Here is a 22,288-nt window from a genome sequence, read left to right as displayed (position 1 = left end):
TGAGCAAAATGAAAACTCTCAGGCAATCTGCCATCTGCTTGGTAAGGCCACAACTGCTAAATGAGCAATAAATGGTTAAAGCATGGCTTCCAATTTTTGGAAATTTTATCATCTCAACATTCTGTACTCTTTCCAAACCCATTTCTGATCTCAGTGTTTGGGCATGAACCTCATGGTGTCAGGGCAGTGGACCCCTTCCTTTCAATGGGTTTGCAAGGAAATAGGTGAAGAGTGTCAGGAAAATGGGTAGATGTTTCAGCAAAGAATTCACTGGAAATTTCCAAAGTGCTCTGAGTGAGATGTGCTGGCTCACTAGGCTGCACTGGAGGATACAGGTTCTGTTCAGCCAGTCCTCCCACAGACCTTACCATCCTCTGGGTGAGAATGCATAACTCCCTGGGATTCTGCACTGGCCCCACTTAAAATGTCTCAGCTGCTTTTATAGCCACTCTCTCTCCATCAGACGTAGGCTGACATTTCCCCCATTTATAGGAAGAAAATATTTCTGTACTTCCATTTTTCATTTTTCTTGCTTGTTCTGTGCCTGTGATTCAGAAGGATTGTATAAAACTCTTTTCTTTTGTAGCAGCAAAATACTGCTGTTTGGAGTGAATACCCCAAGCACCATGCTGTGTTTTGTTGTAGGAGGCACACTTCCAACTGTATCACTTGAAATGGATTCTAAGTGATAAGGTTAGATATTTTTAAAAGGGATATGATTTGGGATTTCTGGTAAGGTTCAGTGTAGGAATCAGCTGGATATTTAGACATCCAAGAAGAGTACTCTTGTCTACCTATATACCTATCACAACTGGAGCTCATTATTAATGCCCTCACTGTTTCAGGAACATTATCACCTGAACCTTGCGTTCTTCAAATGGCAATGTGACTGGCAGCCTTCATTTTCTGCAGATTGTCACTTGAAAAAACTTGACAAAATACCCACTGCATCACTGAGCTCCATGTGGCTTCACAAATCTATTCAAAATTGAGATTATTACAAGATCAAGACCTTAATTGGCAATATAAGGAGCTGTCAAACTTCTGTGTGGTCTGATCAGATTCTAATGTCGTGCTGTTCTGTGATGCTGAGCACCAGGCTACATGTGTAGGTCTCAGTGTTTGTTACCTTCCCTGGTTTTTTAGGTGAGAAAAAGAATGTTCATGATACTTTTTTTTGCCCAGACAGTGAGCTCAGGCAGCTCAGTCAGCCCAGCTCTAGTATTCACACTGCCTTAGCAGGACAGCTTTCCTCTGCAAGTATATTTCTCTCCCATAAGCAGCACGTGTCACGAGCTTCTATTGTGCCGTGCTTGTGCCGCTCCTGGGGCGGGAGGAGTGGTGAGTCCTGGTGTGCTGTCAGAACCAGGCACAATCCTTCCTCTGATGTGCTGGGACTGGGCACCAGGCCAGAGAGAAAACATTCCAGCATCAGAGAAGTGCATTGTGCATTCACTGCTTCAGAGTGGAGGTTTGGGGGAACCTTGACTGGTTCCTGTGAGAACTAGTGGGTCAGGGAAAATCCTTGTGGAGAAAGGATGGGATCCCAAATGGTCTGGTCTGTTTAAACAGTTGTAGTTAAATGACCCCATGGTGAAGAAACATAATTCAATTTTAAATAAAAAGGTTTTTCTTGCTGTTTTTATGATGATTCATAACAATATGCATACTTTGGTCTGTTAATTATTTAAATGAGCTTTCCAGCTGAATGGCAGCTTTAAGCCTTTAAGAATCCTGATGCAACGGTGTGGCTTGGCCTGTGCCAATGAGATACTACCACACTAGGTAGGAATTCATATGTGTTAACTGAGCCAGTTTTATGGTCTTCAAAAAGACCATAAAGTCAGCTTTATGATCCAAGGGGAGCATTGCTTTTCTGATAAGCCAGCATTTCCAAAAAACCCTGTATAGTGCATACCTGGAATTCAAATGAACCAGCTGCTGAGCCAGCACAGCAGGGCTTCTGGAAGTACATTTCAGAAAAGCCTCCCACAAGGTTTTGGCTTTTATTTTTATTCCCATTTTTCAGTTTGAAGAAAATAAGTCAGTAAAAAAATTAGAAATAAATCTTTAAAGAGCACGTTTAGGCGAGGACTCTCTCTTTGGGTGGGTTGTTCCAAAGGCTTTGCAGCCTAGACAGGATAGGAAATGTGAAATGCAGAGCATATCACTATCTGTACAGAGTAAATCGTCAGATTTTAAAGAATATGTAAAAAAGCATGACTTGTGAGCCACGGGGTCCTTCTGGCAGAAAATTGGTGGCTTTGCAGTAAAGAAAACCATTCTGTTTGCTCCCAAGCAGTGAGGAAGAGACCTTCCAGCACAGCTAGCAGCAGCAGCTGCTTCTTCATGTATGAACACCAATCTCTTCCTCAATGAAATCATTCCCTCTCTGTAACCTTACTTGAGAGCTCACAAGCTCTGTCGATGTCAGAAGACCAAACTTCTCTCCTTGTAGAGGGGGAGAGAAATCTTTTGAGGTTAGCTTGAGTCTTCTACAGGAATTTTCTTCCTAGTCTTTTCCTGATTCACAGCTTTGAGGTCTACAAAAGAAAAGCTTTTCTCTTCTTAATAAGGGTCAGTTTTATCCTGTTGAGGTCTTTAATAGTTTCTGCAGCTCCAAAGCAGATATCAGAGACCTTAAGTCTAGTTTCATGTCAGAATTTTTAAATTCTGATTATGGGAATTTAGAGAAGGAGACTCCTGAGCAGAGGTGGTTGGGAAGGATGAAAGGACAGGCTGTCTGTTCTGCTTTTAGCAGTTCAGCATGGAGCATCCCTCACAGAGGAGCCATCTTTCCACTCTGGAGCTGAACAGTCTCCTTTTACCACATACATCATTGTTTAACTAGCTTTTGATTTGGCACAATTGCTGCATGGTTGCACTGGTTTGAGGGAAAGTGCAGTCTCTGTCAGGAGTTTCCTTTTTCCCCTTTTGCTGCTAATTTCAGATTGTGTCTCTACAGCCTAGGCCCCTCTTATTTCCAAAATAAGTTTGCCAAATCCTTTTTTCTAGTTGTTTTTTGGCATTCATCTCATGCTCACAAACGTTTTAGTAAGAATCACTAAATTATAAAAACCAGTTTCTTCTAGCATGTGAACTTTTATGAATGTTCTGAGTTACTAAAATAGTATGATGAAAATTATGATGAAATGTGCTGTCTTCCTGTAGGAAGAGCATGTCACAGTCCTGTACGAGTTGCTTCACCCTTGCTTTTTCTCTTGTTGTGAAATTTAGATTGAATACTCCAGTTTGTGCTGATTCCAGTTCAGTTTGGATTATGGACAGAATTTGTTTCTAAAAGTAAATCTCATCAAACCCCAGGAACAGCCCTTCAAAGTGCAGTAAGCATTCAGCAGGTGCCTTTTGGAATAACCAAAACCCTTCCCTGAGTGAGCATTTAAAGACCCTGGCGTGTCAAACCCCGGTGGTGCTTTGTTGTAGGGCTGGGGTTTCATTTCATCTTGTCCTGATGCTCTGCAGAGCTGTGTGTGCAGTGAGGGCTGCTCCTCTCCTCCTCCTCCTCCTCCTCCTCCTCCTCCCTGCTGTCTCTGCCAGCTGGTGCAGCGAGTGGGCAGAGCCTGGCTCGGGCAGGCTGGGCTGGCTTTGGGCACCCTCCAGTCCCTGCTGCCCTCCTCACCTTGGCACAGCTGCAGGGCTGCCCCTGCCAGGGTCCCTCAGAAAGGTCACTGTGGCTCTGAGGAGAATGATGAATTTACTTGTGCTGCAAATGGCATGGAAACACTGTTGGAATAAATTTAACTTTGCAACGCAGACAGCTACTAAAATATTGTTTATGTACATAAGCAAGGATGGAAAAAATCACATATTAAAAAGGTTTCCTGGCAAGACTTCATTGTGTTTTGCCTCATGGGGAAAGGAAGTTAAGAACAGTTGGGTCCTCTACTGTTTCAAGTACCTCATTTTTCATCCTTGACAGAGCCAAAGCAAAAATATTAGTTGAGCTTGATGTTTTGTTTTTTTTAAATGAATGTCTGTTATTAGAATTTTGTGGGAATATTTTGCTTCCTTCATCCATACTGGCACATTACCCCAAGGTTTTAGAATTCAGCTTCATGTATTGAATCACTTCTTATGCTTAAAGGAAGTGGTTCAATTACCCACATATAATGGAATGATGATATTCCTCTTGATGCCTGAGTCAGGCTTTTGTTGAGCCTCATACTGTTCTTACTGCTTCTTTTTTCACCTTGAAGAATAAACTTCAGTAACTTGCATTTTTTCACAAAACAGCATCACTTTCCTTACAGCAAGAACAGGTTTATGGGGTTGGTGAGGAGGTGCCTTCTCTCTTTTCTGTTGCTCTTGTGTCCCAGCCTCATCATCTGTGTAGCAGTACTTCATAAGGCTAGTGAAAGAATTTAATACTTACCTCTTTTTTTTTTTTGTTAAGACCATGCTTAGATCATTTACAAAATAACTTGCAAAATAAATACTCCAATCAGTTTGTTTTCTAACCAGCTTTGTTTTCTCTTATATCCATAATTCTGTTTTGATTTCCTGAATGAATGTAGATCACATAAAAGTATTCTTTTGCACATTACCATTGTGTGTGGTGGCTGTTGAATTTCTTTTTCCCTTTGCCACGTTTTGTCATTGTAAGGATTTTTTCATTACTCTGGTAGCATTTACACATAAGGAAGCAAAAAAACTTACCACCTGTTTTACACATAAAACTAAGAATAAGAATTTGAAAGTCTAGCTGCAGGGAATTTTGTGTTTTTGTTTAAAACTTTTGTTGTGAAGAGAAATCATACAAATTATGTTTTCTGTATGCTTAATGTGGTGCATTACATTTTCTATATTTTTAATCTATTTCACTGGTATTTAATTTCTTACCCATGTGAGAATAATGAAGGGATATCTTGTTGACAGCTGACTGAAAAAAACACAGAAAGTTTGCTATGTAAGAAAAATAATTTTACTAAAATATGGTTTTCAGGTTCTGAACAAGGCCTTTATTACTTTCCACATGGGGAGGGACTGCCTAGATTACACAATCTTACTTCAGTTGTTTTAACTTTGAGTTGGCATGGATTCCTGGTTTAGGAGCTATGTGCTATTTTTGCTATTCGTTTAATGAAGTAAGACTTCAAAATTCTAAATCTCAAGGACAATGAATAGGCATGTGGTCTTTAGTTTTCACAAATCCAGATAAATATATTCTTGCCATCTTAACAAAAATGAAGTGACTTTTTCACTGCAGCTGTGAACCCTGGAACTTCCACAGCATTCCCAAGGGTAAAATGTGTTTGGCCCCTAACAAACCTGTGAGTTCATTACACAAATTCATAGATTTGCAGGCCCTTATGGAAACTGAACTGCCAAAGCAAACCTCTAAACTCCTGATGCAAAGAAATGAAAAAATTACTAATATTGAGGCAATTCAATTTCTGACTATCTTTTGGATATTAAACTTGACACTCAGCTGTCACCATTGTGCCCTGCAGGAGCCAGAGGAAGCCTCACTGCAGTTGTCACTCAGCAGACTCTGACTCAGCATGCATAATACACACATAGTTACTGAATGCTTTTTCTAACCTGTTATACCAAAACCAAATGCAAAGCTGAAGGATGAAGTTCATTCTTTGGTCTTCACTGCCACGTGTACTTTGTGCTCACTGACATTATTGGGCTGGAACACAGAACTTTTCCAGATTGGGAAGATGTGGTTCAGATTTACCTGACTCTGCTCCTCAGGAAGGGAAATGTGGCTGTTGGTGGATCATCTGGACAAATGGCTTAGCAGCATTGCTCTTCCAGAGCAGAAATTCTGTGTTCAGAGGTGGCTCTGAGAGTGATGGAGCTGTTGTAGAAAAGGCCTGGAGCTCACACTGCTCCTCAGGAGGCAAATCTAAAGCAGTAATGTACTTTCCCCTAATGAAATGGAAAACACCCAGGTTTTTGACTAAGTTGAAAACTTCATTAGACATATAGGTTTCCAAAGAATAGAACAGATTTTTGTTGAAAAACCAAACATCTGAAACCTCCAAATCTCACTCAACATAAAGGGATTGCTGATTTGGAAATGGTCTGCAATGCTTATTCTCTTCCTTTTTAATAAAGTTCAGTTCTTCAAAGAGCTGTAGTCTCCCATGGTACATCACAGCCAAGGATTCACTAAATGCAGTGTGTTTTACCCAGCAACAAGAAGACTGGAAAAGAAATCTTGAACATACTTAAAAGGTACAATAAAATAAAAACATTTTTACATCCAGCTTGTAACTTTTCCCAGTTAAAATTTCAGGGCATTTGTAAACAATCCCCTCTTTTTTTAAAAGGAAAAAAATTGCAATCCCCTGACTTTTTTTTTTTTTTACACTAAACTTTGGTCGTTCATCAAGTTGACCTACCATTAAAAAAAATTAAAATTCTGCATATTATTTAGCCTGATTTCCATAACTCTTGTCTAAGGAAAGGCAGCTCATTTGCATTCTGGTCTTGTCTTTCATTCTGCTCTGAATAATACCACAGCCTGCAGGTTCTTTGTCTTGTTGAAGTCCAAACCATCACCCTTCTTGAGGATCATCAGCTCTAACAAAGGTTAAAGTGTCATATCAGTAATGTGCAGCTTTGTCTATTCAAAACCTGTAGTGTAACGGGAAATGCTTTTCTTTATTAATTATGCCAGCAACTGGGAAAGAGCTGGTAGGAAAGATTTGCACTGCTGCTCATCTAATAGATGGCAGGAATGTGGGATGGGTTTGCATTTGAAGCAGAACACAGGGTGACATGACTAATTGTGTTGGTAGAGTGGTGCAAAGCTCACTGTGAGTTAATTATTCCCTTGTACACCAGGGAATGGCGAGTCCTTGCAAAACCAGATGCTAAACCCCAAATTTTTCTTATATTAAAAAAATAAGGTAATTCAGTAGCTCTCGATGCAATCTTGTTGCATTTCCTAAGACATCTTTGTATAATCACACTTGTGTATGGAGATTTTACCAGCAGGTTCTGTTTTTATGACTTTCTGCCAGACCCTAATGGAATCAACTGGCGGTAGAGGTATTTGACCCTCAGTACCCTGATGTATTGTAAATCTGTTATTTTTATATAAATAGACTTCTCATCCTACAAACGGAATTAGAATGTGGTCGTGATTTTTAATAGCAAGTTTCAAACGAGAAGATCATTTTATATGCCCTGTCAGAGAACAAAAAGATTCCAGAGTGTTGTCTGTGGTGTGGAATAGCAGAACCCCAGAATATTTTGGAGTCTTCTTTGCAGAAACCATAATTACTGTGGTCCCTGGAAAACATTAAATCCATTCCAAATTTGAGCATTGTAGATTAGTCTTGTGTTAGTATTTCAAATTAAAGAAAAGAGGCTATTGAACCATGCAAGCTGAATGCTTACTTTACTGAGAAGCAAATTATCAGGAGAGAAAGCAAACAGGTTAGTCTTATTTTTTCAAGTAATTCTCAATGCTAAATAAAAGTTTATTTCCAGTATTAAGTTGGAGCTTGATTGCTGTGACAGCAGTGGTGATTTTTATGGCTTTCGAACATGACACGGAAAGAAAAAGTGTTGAAATAGAGAGGAGGCAGAACTCCTGGTGTCATGCTTAGGGTAAGGGGTGCACCATGAAAGCTGGGGCTAGGAGGTCGCCTGTGAAAGAGCAGCTCCTGGTGTTCAGCTGCTGTCTGGGCCTGGATAATCAGTCTTCACTGCCAAGTGACAGTGTGGTCCAGTAAAACCAGGAGCCTGCTGGGTTCTTCTCGCAAGGTGCAGGTTACTGCGACCCCGAGACACGTGAAATGTCTCTGTTCTGGCCCGTGTGTTTGAAGGATGAGTCGGAGTTCTTCAGTTCTCGGTCTCAGAATTGTTTATGGCTTCTTATCTATAAAAATTTTCTCCTGCCCTGCCGAGGTCTGTCCAGCAGGACAGTTCCAGGCACACTGCCTGCCCCCGGGGCGGTGTTCTCTCTTTATACTAAAAACTGCGTGTAACATGTTTACAATTAAATACCTATCTACAATTTACAATTAAATACCTATTTCCAATACCTATCACCTATACTAGACAGTGAGTTTCTACTCTAAACCAATCTAAAAGTGCCAACATCACCGCAGAAGGTGGAGGCAGAGAAGAAGAAGAAAAAGGGCTGGACATGCCCAAATTCTTCCATCTTGCCCCCAAAACCCCTATTCTAGAAACCCTAAAAATCTACTTTTTCACCCAGTGATCATTTTATTTTTACAATACTTAAACTGCTGTGGCTTGCAGGTCTTCATACAAAGCTGGTAATTTGCTCCACGGGTCATAATCGAACCCACAGGTGTTCTGGGCTCTGTGCCAGGGTCTCTGAGCCCTCTGGCAGGGGTCCTGGCACCTTGGGACACCCAGAGGGATGTCCTGAGTTCCGACAGGTTCTCCCTTCCCTTTTCCATGTTGGTGCTTTAATTCTTTCTCTCTTGTAAGCTGCAAAACAGGCAGATTCTTCTCCACTGTGTTAAGTGTGAGCTCCACTTTGCTTTGCTTATAGCAGGTGTCAAAACTCGTTGCTTTGGATTGCTTAATCCCACTGATCAAAATGGGATTGATTGCTGTTTAGGAGAATCACTTACAAAGGGATGCCTACAAATCTCTTTATGTTGACTTACCCGTGGGCAGTGACTGTTTCATCTTATCCAAAACCACGGTTCTTTCACTGCTGCCCTCTCCTCCTTGTTTGCTGGTTGTCACACATTGTGAATTTCTGCATTACATATGCTAAAAAATTGTGTGGAGCGAGGGTGATCTTTATAGTGTTTGTATTGTGCATTAAAATAAGGTATTTGGATCCTTTCCTGAACTACCAAGTGTATCTACCTTAAAAATGGTTGGCATTTAGAAGTTAGGAAGCCCTCAGTTGCTTTCAGCCTGACTGCTGCCCTTGAGAGAAGGTATAAATATTGTAGGTAGTTTTAGTACTCCAATGCACAGAACTTGGTTGAGGCTGGCTCCTAGATGCTGTGGTGGCAGATGTGCCAGAATATTATTAAAGAAATGGACTGGAAAACTAGTGAAACAAGAAACACTGAATCAAGTATGATTCCTTTAAAAAGTGAAAATTAGAGATTTTGTTAGCTGGTTTTAATTTTTATCTGTACAGTCCCACAGCTGCCTCTGTCTCATCTAAAATAAGAGGCAAATAAGAACACACTTTTAGAGGAATGTGGCTAATTTAATATTAAGAACAAATCTATTCATAACAAATACATCTTATTTAATAAGAGAATATTCCTTTGATTCACCAAGAGGGGTTGCGAAGTTGAGAACCTTATTTCTTAATTTAAATTGATGCAAGAATCTCTGGTTTTGATCCACGGGCTCCCTCTCCTGGTCTGGGAGGTGCTTGGCACGAGGAGCTTGATTAATACAGAAGGTAAGTGGAAGTTATTTGCAAATTGATTTTATGACATAGTGTCAGTGGTGTCTCCAAATTTCCTCCGTGTTTAATGACAGCATAGTGCTCCCTCTAATAGCAATAATGAGATGAACACGGGTGTTGTGACGAGTCAGGGTTGCAGGGCCAGGTTTATCTTATTCAAGTGGCAATTAAGACCTATCACAAGGAGTGAAAGAAATGTGCTACAAACAATATTCACAAATAAAATCAGTGAAATTTGCTTACCTAAATATCTATGTGAATGTATACTCTATAGTTGCACTGATACTGTCACCTTTGTCACCTCAGTGCTCTGCTTTCACCTGCTACTGATCATACTACATCCAAGTTGGACTGTTTGCCTATTGTACGTGATTGTGGAGAAAGAATATCTTTAGATTAATATTCTTAGATTAGAAACCTATGACTATTGTAAACTGCTCAATAATTTTGAGGCCTCAGACTCATAAAGCAAACCTCATAAGTAAAAATTATTATTATAGAGTTCACTTACTTTTGTCTGAATTTTTTAAGCTCCTTTCTAAATTTCATAAATTTCTGGCAGAGTTGAAGAAAAACTTTGTGTTTTACCTTGACAATCCTGCATCTAAGAATTTTTTCCAGCTTGAATTTATCAATGCAAAGAAATGTTTACATAGCTTAAGAAATGAAACAAGTGTTCTAGAGTGGTGTCCTTCCTTCAATGCTCCTGATTAATGTGTATATTGCAGCAAACAAAATGAAAATAAATCTCTTCAGTTCCAAATGATTTGGAGTATTTGTTGTTTTTTCACATTTTTTGGACCAAAGATTTTCACTCTAACTTTGGGCTTGCTTCATGCTGATGTAAGTGACCACAGAACGTCACAAGGATTTATTCAGATGACCTCCAGTGCATATAGGAGCAGAGCTGGGAGAGGTTTTTGTACATGGATAATGCAAAACAAGCACCAGACTAATGTGAATTACTTTCACTCAGAATATCAACCTTTTATTCCAGGGCCTGAGCTCATAACAGATTCGAAAGAATCCAGCATTTTCATTCATGTTAGAAATTGAGTGCAAATTTTTGAAAGGAAAGATCCTACTAATGAAATATTAAATTCCACCATTTGTTCAGAAATCTGTTTCTAGAACTGGTAATTTAAGTGTTCCTCCTGGTTTTACTTAAAGCAAGCCTTGACACTTACATGCTATGAAGAAAACCGGGTTTGGGAGAGCTACTTAGAGCAGTTCTCTCCCTTTGATTGCTACTTGTGTCAAGGGCATGGAGAGTGAACTTTTCACGTGAACAGAGAATATAAGATGCGTGTGAGAAGTGTAAATACTTTGATGCTGTAACTTGGTCTGACTTACATTACAAAAGGAGGACAGTTGAAGTGAATAGAAACAAAGTATAATGCATGAGTTAATAAAGTCTGTCTCCTAAGAATTTGCTATTTTTATGTGTGCTGCAGCCATGTTAAAATAACTACACTTTGCTGTACATTCTTGTTCATGCCACACTCTTAATAATCCTCTTTACCATCTGTGTAAGTCTTCTATCCTAGCATCTATTTATATCTGTTTATCTTTTTTAAATTTCTAAGGATTGAAGTTATTTCTAGGCTAAATTATCTAGCCTCTGTAACTCCAGTGCTCTCAGATAGCTTGATGCTTGTCAATGAAAAGTAGCTTTAACATCCATTGGTTAAACAGGCAGTGTGACAGGAACACAGCACTCCCATTCTGCTTTACAGACTCCTCTGGTACTTTGGAGATGTTGTAATCATTTAACCTCTTGTACTTTCTTCCTCTTCATCCCCCAAGAAGAAGCCTATTTGAAGTTTAGATTGTGCTTTCTGCAGTGCTATGACTTGTTAAGTCTTTTCCATTAATGTGGGGTTTTTTGGGTTTTTTCTTTTGCGTACAGGTACTTGGAACACCAAATGAAGACACGTGGCCTGGAGTCCACTCCTTACCCCATTTCAAACCAGGTAGGTTGCACCAAGTTCCTCCAAATTCCCTCTCTGGAAGTACACAACAGAGATAATTACATCCCTGACCACAAGAGATCAAAATGACCTGGTGTGCAGTGTGTGAACCATGATGCACCTCTTCCAGTTGCTTACTTTTCATTGTGCTTGGGGTGGGAGATTTGCTTTCATTTAATTTCTTCCCTTTCTGTTTTGTTTTCTTCTGTTTGTTACAGTATGAGCCCTGACCTGCTTGCATTCCTCAGCCACTGAGAATTGTACCTGTCAGACTGCCAGTGGGCTGATTCTTTATTAGGATTACTTTTCCAGCAGAGCACACCAAATTTTGACAAATACTGAAGAAAACTAAAGAATACAGAAAAGAAATTGAGAAAGCTGAAGTTATTACTAGATCATCTATTAGTATCTTTCTGCAAGGAAGGATACTAATTTCAATCTTTTAATGTCTTGTATTTGCAGTTGTCATGCTCTATAACCATCCTTGAAAAACTATTTCACCATCTGATACCTTTTTGTGAGAGGGAGCAGTTTGTCTCCTAGAGACCAGGGGGATATGGTCAGCTTCATTATGCTATGCTATGTATGTATGTAGTATGTAATACATATATAGTCTTGTGAACTTCTGAGTGGGGATCTTAGAAAGAGGTTTTTTTAAACATGGCAAAGCAGGGGAATGAGTAGGAAGGAGGTGAGGCAGAGGAGTTGTAAAGGACAAATAGATCTAGATAGCTCCCAAAATAAGAGAGAGAGAGAAATTTATTGTAGGGCTTACCCTGATAGAGACACAAAGCCTTGAAAAACAGGAATGCAGACAGCTCTCCTGCACATTGCTTTTTAGTCTCTGTCCTACTGCTGACTTACTGCTGTATAGTGAAATCACACTCTAGTGCTCTCTAGTGAATTAGCAGAAACTTTAACAGTTGTTCACTGAAATACTAAAAATACTACAGTGTTCTTCCCTTAAATACTGTGTCATTAAGTTTACAAGGTTTTGTGTCTCATTCTTGATACTGACTGAAAGGTGAACAAATACAGAATCCTTACAGAAATGTTGAGGTCTGTAAAAACAGCCCAAAAACATTGGCTTTAGCAGGAACAGTAAAGAGAAGGAAAAAGCCTGAAGGTGTCAGTGACTGTTCTTTGGGTTGGTTTATTTTTCTTCTTCTGTGAGGTACAGGAAAGTTTTGAACAGTAGATGGCAGCCAAGAAATGTCTTGGTTTCATTATTCAGTTTGGCTTCCAAGTGTGTCAAGGGATGTGGGTTTATTACCACAGAAGAACATCAGGAAATAAATCCACTGTAGGCACATCATTAAATCTCATTTTTATACAGGCATTGTGTTAGAATTGCTCTTATTTTTTCCATCCCAGACTATGGATTTTTTCAGCTATGAATACATAATATTTATACAAATGCAGAGCGGGGACAGGAGGAAAGTGCCTCCAAGACAGAAAATGGTCACTCAGTATTTTCACCATTTCTGCATGGTGTGGCCTTTGTTCTCTCAGATCCTTTCCACATCTGTGAAGTATGTAGATTTTTAAGTCAGAGTAATTACTATTCTTGCTGGCAATAGTTTAATCTTTTTAGGGCCTGTTAATATAGAGCACTGAGCTCTGTAATTCCCTTACACTCTGGAGGTGTGGGAGTGCTCAAAAAATAAAATCCCTGTTCTGTACACATAATGTGTTGTTAACCCCCTATCCTCGATGACCTTGGTAAAAGGATTTTTTTTGTTTGCCTTATGGTTCCTTATTTGCTGTTTTCAGAAATTACAGCAATAGAAAGCATCATCTAACTGGACAACCAAAACTGGCTTGCATACTCCAAAACTGAGTAATTGAATTTTATGCTGGTAAATGTGGAATTGTTAGAGCAGCAAAATAAATCCCTCTGGGATCATTCTGGGGTACCAGCACCTAAGGTATGCTCTGCAAAAATGCTCTGACCTATGAGCTGGGCTGGAACAAACACTATTTGCTCAGGCCTTTAGGGTTGTTGGAGATGTTTGGTCAAGGGTACCAAGTTCTCTGTCACTTCTTAAAAATGTGCTTTCCTTCATGCTGTTCTGTGCACAAAAGCTTTCTGGCTCTGGTAAGGCTGCTGCATCATCTTCTACAGGTACTCAACCAGCCATGCTCCCCTCCCTGATGGTCCAAAATTGCCCTTACACTCTACCTTTCCTGACTGACTTCTCAGGAGCAAAAATGAAAGTTGAAGCTTTAAGTATACATTTAACAGTTGGACTCAATGGTCCACGTGGGTTCCTTCCAACTCAGAATGTTCTGTGATTCTTTGAAGATGACTTAATCTATTCCTTTTCCTAGCAAAACAGTGAAGTATCCTGAAATGTCTTGCCAAATCTAAACCTCCTAAACATGTCTTGCCAAATCTAAACATTCTCCTTGAAGATTTGTGAAATTACTGTATTTAAATATATGTGATATGGGGTTAAGTAACTCCTGTGCTTTGCATGTGTTAGTATGTTTTAAAACTGATAGCTGCTTACAGTAATTGTGATAAATTGAGAAGTGCAGAGAGCATTGCTGAGGATGTCAACGTTCATGCAGGCAAGGCTTTAATTCTATAAACTTGAGCTATGTAAGCATGAAACAAAAGCATTTGAACAGAAAGTATCAGTGATAAATGATTATTATAGTTTTGAGCACAAAAAATGCCTGTGGACTTGGGATGACTATTGAGAGTCGAAACAGAATTTCATTGTATTTCTTGTTTGCATACAGATTTCAATAACTAATTTTCATACTGTGATTTGATAGGGCCCAGTCTTGGGCTGCAGAGGGCTAATCACAGTTTACTAGGAGAAACATGTCTGAGAAACTTGGTATTAGTCTCTACTACAGTGGCCAAGGGTCTTGATTATTATGGAAAGCATCCAGTGCTTTAATAACTATGATCTGACATCTTAACATGTAGGAACATTTCTAAGCCTGAATAAGAAATATGTTCCTAAGGCTAGTTGGGGATGGCTCTAGGTCATTTAAACCCCTAACCTAGGTGATTTTAACAGCTTATAATAGTGAAAATAAAATGGTCATAGTTTTGTTTGCAATTTAAAAGTCACAAAACCACTTGTATTTTATCTGCCTGCTTTGAGATTACTGTCTTAAAAATGCTCCAAGTAATATATAAGATACTTAAAGCTAAAAGCTAGCCTAGTCTTTGAGCTTTCTCTGCGCTGCAGCCTCCTTCCTCTCAGTTTGTGTTTGCACCTGTGAGCACAGACACACATGCACACGTCCTGCTTAGTAAGTTACTTGAGGATAATCTCAATAATGCATTTGAAAGGCCTGAAATACTTCAGGAGTATTGCAGTAACTTTGGGCTTCCTCTGTGATTCACTTTGAAGCTGTTATGGATGCTATAATCTTGAGAGGGTCTTCCTGTACTCAGGAATCATCATTTCATTGGTCTCATCACCAGTGAATCCCAGACATTCTGGATTGCCGTGACAGTAATTATCTACCCTCAAATAGGAAAACAGTTTGAGGGAATTTTGAAAATGTTCTAGTTGCTGTTTCAATAAAATCTTGATGTTTCATCCACATGAGAAGCTCCATGTTACAGGCTATTGGACAGAGATGAACACGTTCCCCCAGATTTGGAGAACATGTTTTCACTATTCGCTCTTTTGTTGCAATACTTTGGGAAATATGTAGATTTGCTGAGCTAAAGCAGATTCAAACACCAATCATATCCTGTATCTCCAGGAATGAATTAAAGTAGACACTAACTATGTCTTATCTATATGAGTAGAGGTGAGGCAGTATTCCCAAACAAGCTGCTTCCTTGCCAGTCTTGTGTCCAAGTCTTCCTGATTTTTTGAGCATTATGTTTTTCATTCTTATTAAATCTCCCCTTTTTTTTAGTTTGGAGTCCTATCAACTTTCCCTCTCCAGCCATTTCTCCTGGATTGAGTCCTGTCCAAATGAATGAGCAGGATAAGCCTTTGGATAAATATCTACACTTCAGTCAAGTTTTCACTTTTCTGACAGTCTCAATTAGTGTTTGGGACTGATGCTGTGTAACCTCCATCCTGGGAAGTTAAGTAGAGATTTATCAGGAGGAACTGTCAGTGAGTAAAATGGGAGAAAGTAAGATAGGGTCACAATAGATGATAAATGAAGCGTCCATGGCAATAAAGAGATGGTAATGGTCAAGGAGAGGAAGGAACTTGTTAGGAAGGGGGAAAAAATATGAGAATGCTTTTTAATGTTCACTGTGCTTCAGTTTCTTCACAATACTGTTTCTAGGTGAAAGAAAGTTAAATATTTAATCTTGCCCTGATGGTGTAGGAGCCTGAACCTCACAATGTTCCACAAATGATCAGATACAATAGAGAGTAATACACCTGAAAAGGTGCCTTTATGAGACAATGGAAGCATCTGCTGAGCACTGATTTTTAAAAGAGAATCCCTAAAGGCAGGGAGTCTCTCCTTAAAGAGAAAGCAGAGCACAAAAAGAAAAAGTAAGGAAAAAGAATTCATAGGAAATAGTGCATAACATGGATTTTGCCAGGGACTGATGGGTACTTCATGGATTTATTAAAAACTCACAAATCTCTGACAGACAAAACCACTGCAGAGCTGATGTTCTAACTCAGGAATTCTACTTTACTTCCCAGGTGATCAATAAATATAGATTTGGTTTAGAAATATGATCTGCCTACATGCATCTTAACAGCTGACTGACAGTCAGATTTTTTCCAAAAGGTTAAGTCTTCATTTAGAGTAGGGCTGGACTGAGAGACTGAACTCCTTTGGCACAAACACACGAACATCCTGTATATGAGAACAAATGGCTTTTCAAACTTCCGTAGCGGTTTTGGCTATAGAGCTTGTCCAAAGCCTGTCTACATTTTGTCACCTGCTGAATCAATATCTTCTTGTTTACACCTGCATTGATACCAAGGAATTTTCCCAGGCAATGTGGGAGCCTCTTCTGTGAGACTGTCAGAGCAGCCTCTGGTATGCCTTTACCTCATGACAATTAGCACTTACAAATAATTAATTCCTGGGCATTAGGCAGCTTCCTTAGGGTTAGGAAGTTAGTGTGGGCCAGGGGCCCCTGTGAGAAATCCCCATCTCCAGTGTTGGAGGATGGAAGTGGGAGGTGCTGCAGCAATGCTCCAGGACAGTGATGGTGTCTCAGCCAAACAGGCTCAAACTCATTTAAATTACTGGCATGGATGCAGTCTTCAAGAATTTGAGTACTTGAAGAAAGGAGGGCTATTTGTAAAGGAGAATTAATTTTGAATTCCTCCCCCTCTTCCGCCAAAACAAAACTGGTATTATTTAGTGTTTCTTCAATCTGTGGTATCCACAAACCAAGGGAAGCAGAGTTGTCAGTGTTTTCCCCATTCTTTAAACATAATGCATTAAGCTGAAAAGTTAAAGTGACTTATTATGTATGCATGGGAGGCAAGAGCTCTGCTAAAAGGTGGAACCATTTAATGTAGGACTCCAATGCTTCAGACAATGATGGGTATTAAAATTACATTTTCTATTCATGCTCAGGAGGGAATCTAGAAAACAGCAGCTATTCTTCCTCTTTACATAAACTGTGCTCTTCTAAAGCAAATGGAAGGGAGAAGAGGGGATGGGATGGCAGGGAGGGAGCTGTAATTTTTCTCAAGATGTTTGGCATACAAAACTCCAAAATCTAGCTCGTGTATTTGGTAAAACTCTAGTTATAATTGAACTTCAGTAAAAACTGTAATTGCTGCAAATATGATAGTGCTTGAAAATTTTCTTTTCAATATGGATGCTTGTTTCTATATCTTTAGCTAACATAATCTGAATAATTTTAGCATTGAATCTTTGCTAAAAATGGTATATGTCTTATATATCACAATACAGTGTTAGTCACGTTAGACATTTAAATTAAATGTAAAGAAAACCCTTTCAAAGAAAGAATAAATTAGGCTTTTCAAAATATTAATTATGGTGATGTTTAAATATTTGCATTTGGGCTAATCACATTTGGTTTTAAATAGAGAAGAACATTAATCAAGGAATGCATATTAGCCATCATGTTTTGATTAGCAACATAAAAAATGCCTTGAAGTCAAACTGCATTTTAAGTTCTTTGGTTTAGACTAGAAGCTGATTATCAATACTGTTAAAAAGAAGCTAAAAACCAAAATGTAGTCTGCCTCTAATTCCTTCTGTAGACTTTCTTGTCTATCTCAGGTCCTTTCAAAGCAAACGTGGCAAAGGTATAACAGTTCATGTGTTTTTCTGACTGATAAAAGAGGAAAAAACCCTCATCTTGTTTTATGTTGCTTAAAATGCAAGTGCTTATTTTTTCAATTCTCACAGCAGACCAGTGTTGCTGCAGTGGTCTGCTAATAAGCTCACCAGTGAGTTCTGCAGAAACTGGCTTCTGTTTGAACCTGCCCTTGATGCAGGGCTGTCAGATGGAGCGTGTTTATCAGGCAGATAATGATGTTTGCAGTGCAGAACATGTAGGTTGTGGGCACACAAGTGAGTATGCACATATAACAGGGTTGCTGTAGGGTAGCTGTCTAAAGGAAATAAGAAAAGAAAGAGAAGGAGAAAGAAAGGAGGAAAGGAAAGGAAAACCACTTATTACTGCTCAGTGTAATGCATGAGCTTTCTGGCATGGCTTTTTTTTTTTTTTTTTTTTTTTTTTTTTTTTTTTTTTTACCTTCAAACTGGCCAGAATTGGAAGCTGCTGTTTTAAAAACACTTTTTTTTTTTTTTTGGTGCATCAAGTTTGTCAAATTAACGAGCCCAAGAAATTCCCTCCCTCTCTTCCTCAGGTTGCTCATTTCTGCTTCCATTTTGCAGTTTTTACTCCTGTTGGTGCTACTGTTTGTGGGGCAGAGTCCCAAAAACTTCCTTGGCAAAGGAGGCATGGAGTAAGCTGTGCTGCCAGGCCTGAAGCAAAGAGCAGCTCAGCTCCTTGTGCTGCCAGAGGAAGGTTTGTGTGGCTGCCCCACTCAGCACGTCTGAGCAGGTTGTGTGCAGTGCCCAGCAGAACAGCGAGTCTTGGTTCTCAGGCTGGATCTGAGGCTGTGGGAGCACATGTCAGCCTAGTCCTTTTGGATACTCTTGGGACATCCTGACAGCAAAAATCATGCTACACCTTTCCAGTAACAAATAGGAATACTCTATGTTAGTCTTATTTGTGTAGTCCTATGCAGGCATCTCTTTACGCTGCATTTAATTGTGGACTTGCCACTTCAAAGAAGCAAACAGTAAACACTCTAAGGTGCTGTGCAATTTAAACTAAACTCTCTTCCCTCTTTTGTTTCACATAAGCAAAAATTCACCTTTTGCTAGGTTAAATGCAGCACCCATGTGAAAAGCCAGCTCTGTAACAGTGAGACATAGCTGGTAGTGAGGATGATGACTGCATATTTGGGATAAAAATGCTGAGGATTAAATTTTATTTCCTGAATTTGTTCCCAAAAGGTTGGCAAATATTTTAGTGTTTGCGTAAAGGAAATTAAAACAAATTTTTACTTCAAATTTCAGATGTGCTTATTGTGTTGGCCTTACAGAGTTTTTATTTAAAAAACCCACATTAAATAATAATAATGTAAAAATATTTGAACTCCAGTATATACCTACAATTTGAACTATAAAAATTCAAAACAGATCTGAGATCAAATCCTGATCTGTAAATATACAGTTTTTCATGTTTCTTTAATGTCAGCCTGATGAGAGTGAGCAGCTGCCTCAGCAAGATGGTTCACCTTGTGTTCTTTAAATGGTGTGCATGGAGGATGGCTGTGTGGGTGGGTGACCACGTGAGAGTCTGCATGAAATTTTCACATGTGCATGTTTGCTTTTCAGTTCTGAGAGTGAGGTATTTTTTGCTACACAGGGCTTCCTCCACAAGGTTGGATTGAGATTGTGATTGCCAGTACTGCTGCCTCTCAGTATGTCGGGCAAAGATGTATTTTGTGGGGGAGCATTCATGGTAATTCTGCAGAATTCCCAGTCTCATATACAGACTTCTATTACTGTTCTTTATGAACATATCAGTGGTAGCTTCTGAAAAAACAAATATCAAAGCTATATGCTTGAAAGTATCATAGAATGTAATTTGTGCAGTTGGTCACAGTCAGATATGCATAGCTTTAGAATTGGTTTTATTGCATCCATGGAGCAGTAAAAGGTCTAAGGCATCAAAACAGGCTCACTCTGAAAAGTGACTCAGAAGCAAACTTGGGGATGTAATTGTGAGACTGAATTCTGGTTCTGTGATAAATTCAGCACAAGCAAGAGATGCTAAGATAAAAAGTGTGAAGTTAAGCTACCTCTTTTTTTGCTTGGGGTGGCAAGTTTGGTGGTTTTAGGTATCTAATTTTGTGGTTTCATAGTTCAGGACTTGAAAAACTGCACCATGGTGGAGGAGCTCAAGGACAAGATTATTGTAGCTTCTTATTGTTCTGGCAACTCTGAAACCAAAATCAGCTGGTTTCAATTTCACTGTGTTTTTATTCTCTAATGGATGAATTCAGAAAAATACTATGAGCTGGCACGTACATGGAGCTGGGCTTAATTAACACAATAGTCCTATCTAATTATCTTGTCCATGAAAGTTAGTAAGACACTGGTTGGAGCCATGACCACAAAATTATGTAGAAAAATGTGAGCTGTTATTTTATCAGTGTGTGGTTCCTTTCTGTCTAAAGCATGTGAAGAAAGTAGCCTCTAATCTGCTTGAGCAGAGAGGAAGGAGTTGATACCAATAGTTAGGAGAAGCATGGTTTGCAGTCACAGCATATTCAATGGAGTTTGAAATTAAGGACTGCAGACTAAACCTTTGCCTCTCTATAGACAGGGTTTTTCCCTCTCCATGACTTCCCTCCCAGTTTTTGCTCTTCCTGCCTGATAAATATGTGAGGTCCTCACTTGAAAAGATGCTTGGACTGGAACCATAGACAGTAAAGGAAGATCTCTTTGAGAAGTTTGTTTTGCTCATGTGTGTCCCTTATAGAATTTACATAACTGGCTCCAGTGTATCATTTTTTCAGTAAAAACTCCTCTGGCATAGCAATAGTTTTGCAGGTTTTTTTCAGAACTCGAGCAGATCTTTGGGCATTAAAGCCTCAAGGCAATTTGGCCAAGTGGATAACTCTGGGACTTTCCTTCCACAGTAAAAACAGCTTAAATTAATTAAAATAAACACCAGATACTCTGGTCAAGAAAATATGTTGTATATGATACTTCTCAAATGTTTTAAGTGGATGTAGCTCTGTTGAAGTCAGTGTTGCTGTGCCAGTTTGAACCAGCTCAGTATCTGACCAAAACATATTGCAGAATGACAGATAAAATCAAAATCTGTTTCTCTCTAGGTCCAGGTTACCTTTTCAGCACTGCTTCAAGTCATTCAATTCTCTTTCCACACAGATTTTTCTGCAGTGAAACAGATTAATGTGCAAATTTGCAGTTTATTAGCTGAACTCCCATGTGTATCTCAGACATGTTATTACACAGCACTGTCTAGCTGCATTTTATTTTTCAGTCCCTTGTCATAAATGAATTAACAGTGTTGTGGTTGGACAATTTACTTAATATAGAAAGTCTCTATTTTTTTTCAAATTTTATGCGTATCTGTTTCCATATATATCTTTAATTACTATTTGCCAACTAAAATTGAAAGGTTATAGTCATGTAACTTCCAGTTTCTAGTACACTTGTCATGCATATCTAAAAGGGAGTGATTTCATTTCTTTAACTGCATCAGTATGGTTAAAGCAACAAAACCTGTAAATGTGAAGTGGTCTGCAGACACAGTTTGCAGGTCTGCTGATTATCAGCAGATTTCAAGAGTGAATTCAATGAGATTTGAAGGTTCTGCATTTGTTTTTTTAGTTAAAGGGGCAAAAAACCTAAAAAAATAGGTATAACAAAAAAATCAAGGCATCCACACTGATGCTAGGAATTTGCTTCTGCCTTGGTTTTGGCATCTTTAGAACTGACTGTGTATGAAATATACAGGACAACTTCAGAAATGATACAAGTATACAAATACAGGAATTTGAACACAACTCCTTTGAAGTTACATTTACAGCTGTTTTTCACAGTAAGATGTGTGCATACCTGTGTGCATATATATATAAAAATACTACTGCAGCTGTACAATGGGTCTATTAAGTGTCAGGCACATGGATGGAGAGGAAGCAAACTTTTTTTTTTTAAGATTTTATGGAGTATTTTGTGAGTTTAGAACTTCTACACAGCAACTAAGGCAATCACATTAGGGTAGCTGGCCTGGGTGAGTACCAGTCTACGTGGCAGGATTTCTGTCTAACTAGTCCCCATGGAAAATGTTGCTCTGTTCTCCAGCTGAACTTGTTTTTTGCTGCCTGAGAGGCACTTAGCTCCTGTTCAAGAGGCTAAGGAAGGACTGACCCTTCATTTCTGCAGCAGCTTACATGGCATCTTCCTTCTTCTACTGCAGATCAAGCATCTTCTTGGATATGAGTGGGAAAATACTTCTAGCTGAACTGAAGAACTTAATGTTGCAGTAAATAAGCTGTCATTGTACTTGTTACTTCTGCTCATTATTTATATGTATTCTTTAGTAAATGGACTCTCACGTGTCCACCAGGTTCTGTGTGCCCCTGTGTGTCACAGAGACCCACACTCACTCTTACTCATCTTGAGAAGCATAAAAATATGACAGTGAGGCTGTAGAGAATTGTGTTTGTCATGAAGAAGAGAAAAATACTAGATTTCAGGTTTCTTTTTTTCCCATAGTAGGCAAAAACTGCTTTAGAAATAATTGTAAAGCTTTCCATTTCTGGTGATGCCAGAGTAAATGAGCTGTAGGTTATGCTGGTTTGGTTTGATTTGGTTTAACAAGTCGGAGATTTTTTGGTTTTGGTGTTTAGTTTTGGCATTTTTTTCTCTCTGTTTG

General features: G+C 39.1%; 1 protein-coding gene across 2 annotated transcripts in view; it reads left to right on the top strand.

Moving 5' to 3' along the window:
• CDK14 (cyclin dependent kinase 14) overlaps positions 1-22,288 on the top strand; it is a 310,575-nt gene that overhangs the window by 202,778 nt on the left and 85,509 nt on the right. For both annotated transcript variants that reach the window (XM_084221582.1, XM_084221583.1), the window contains one exon: positions 11,304-11,367. In XM_084221582.1, the coding sequence (XP_084077708.1) occupies positions 11,304-11,367 (64 nt within the window). The remainder of the gene's footprint in view (positions 1-11,303; positions 11,368-22,288) is intronic.

This window comes from Fringilla coelebs (assembly GCF_963513975.1).
Source record: "Fringilla coelebs genome assembly, chromosome: 1".
Lineage (NCBI taxonomy): Eukaryota > Metazoa > Chordata > Aves > Passeriformes > Fringillidae > Fringilla > Fringilla coelebs.
The sequence above is the reverse complement of the archived record's forward strand: the minus strand, read 5'-3'. Positions and strand labels throughout refer to the sequence as shown.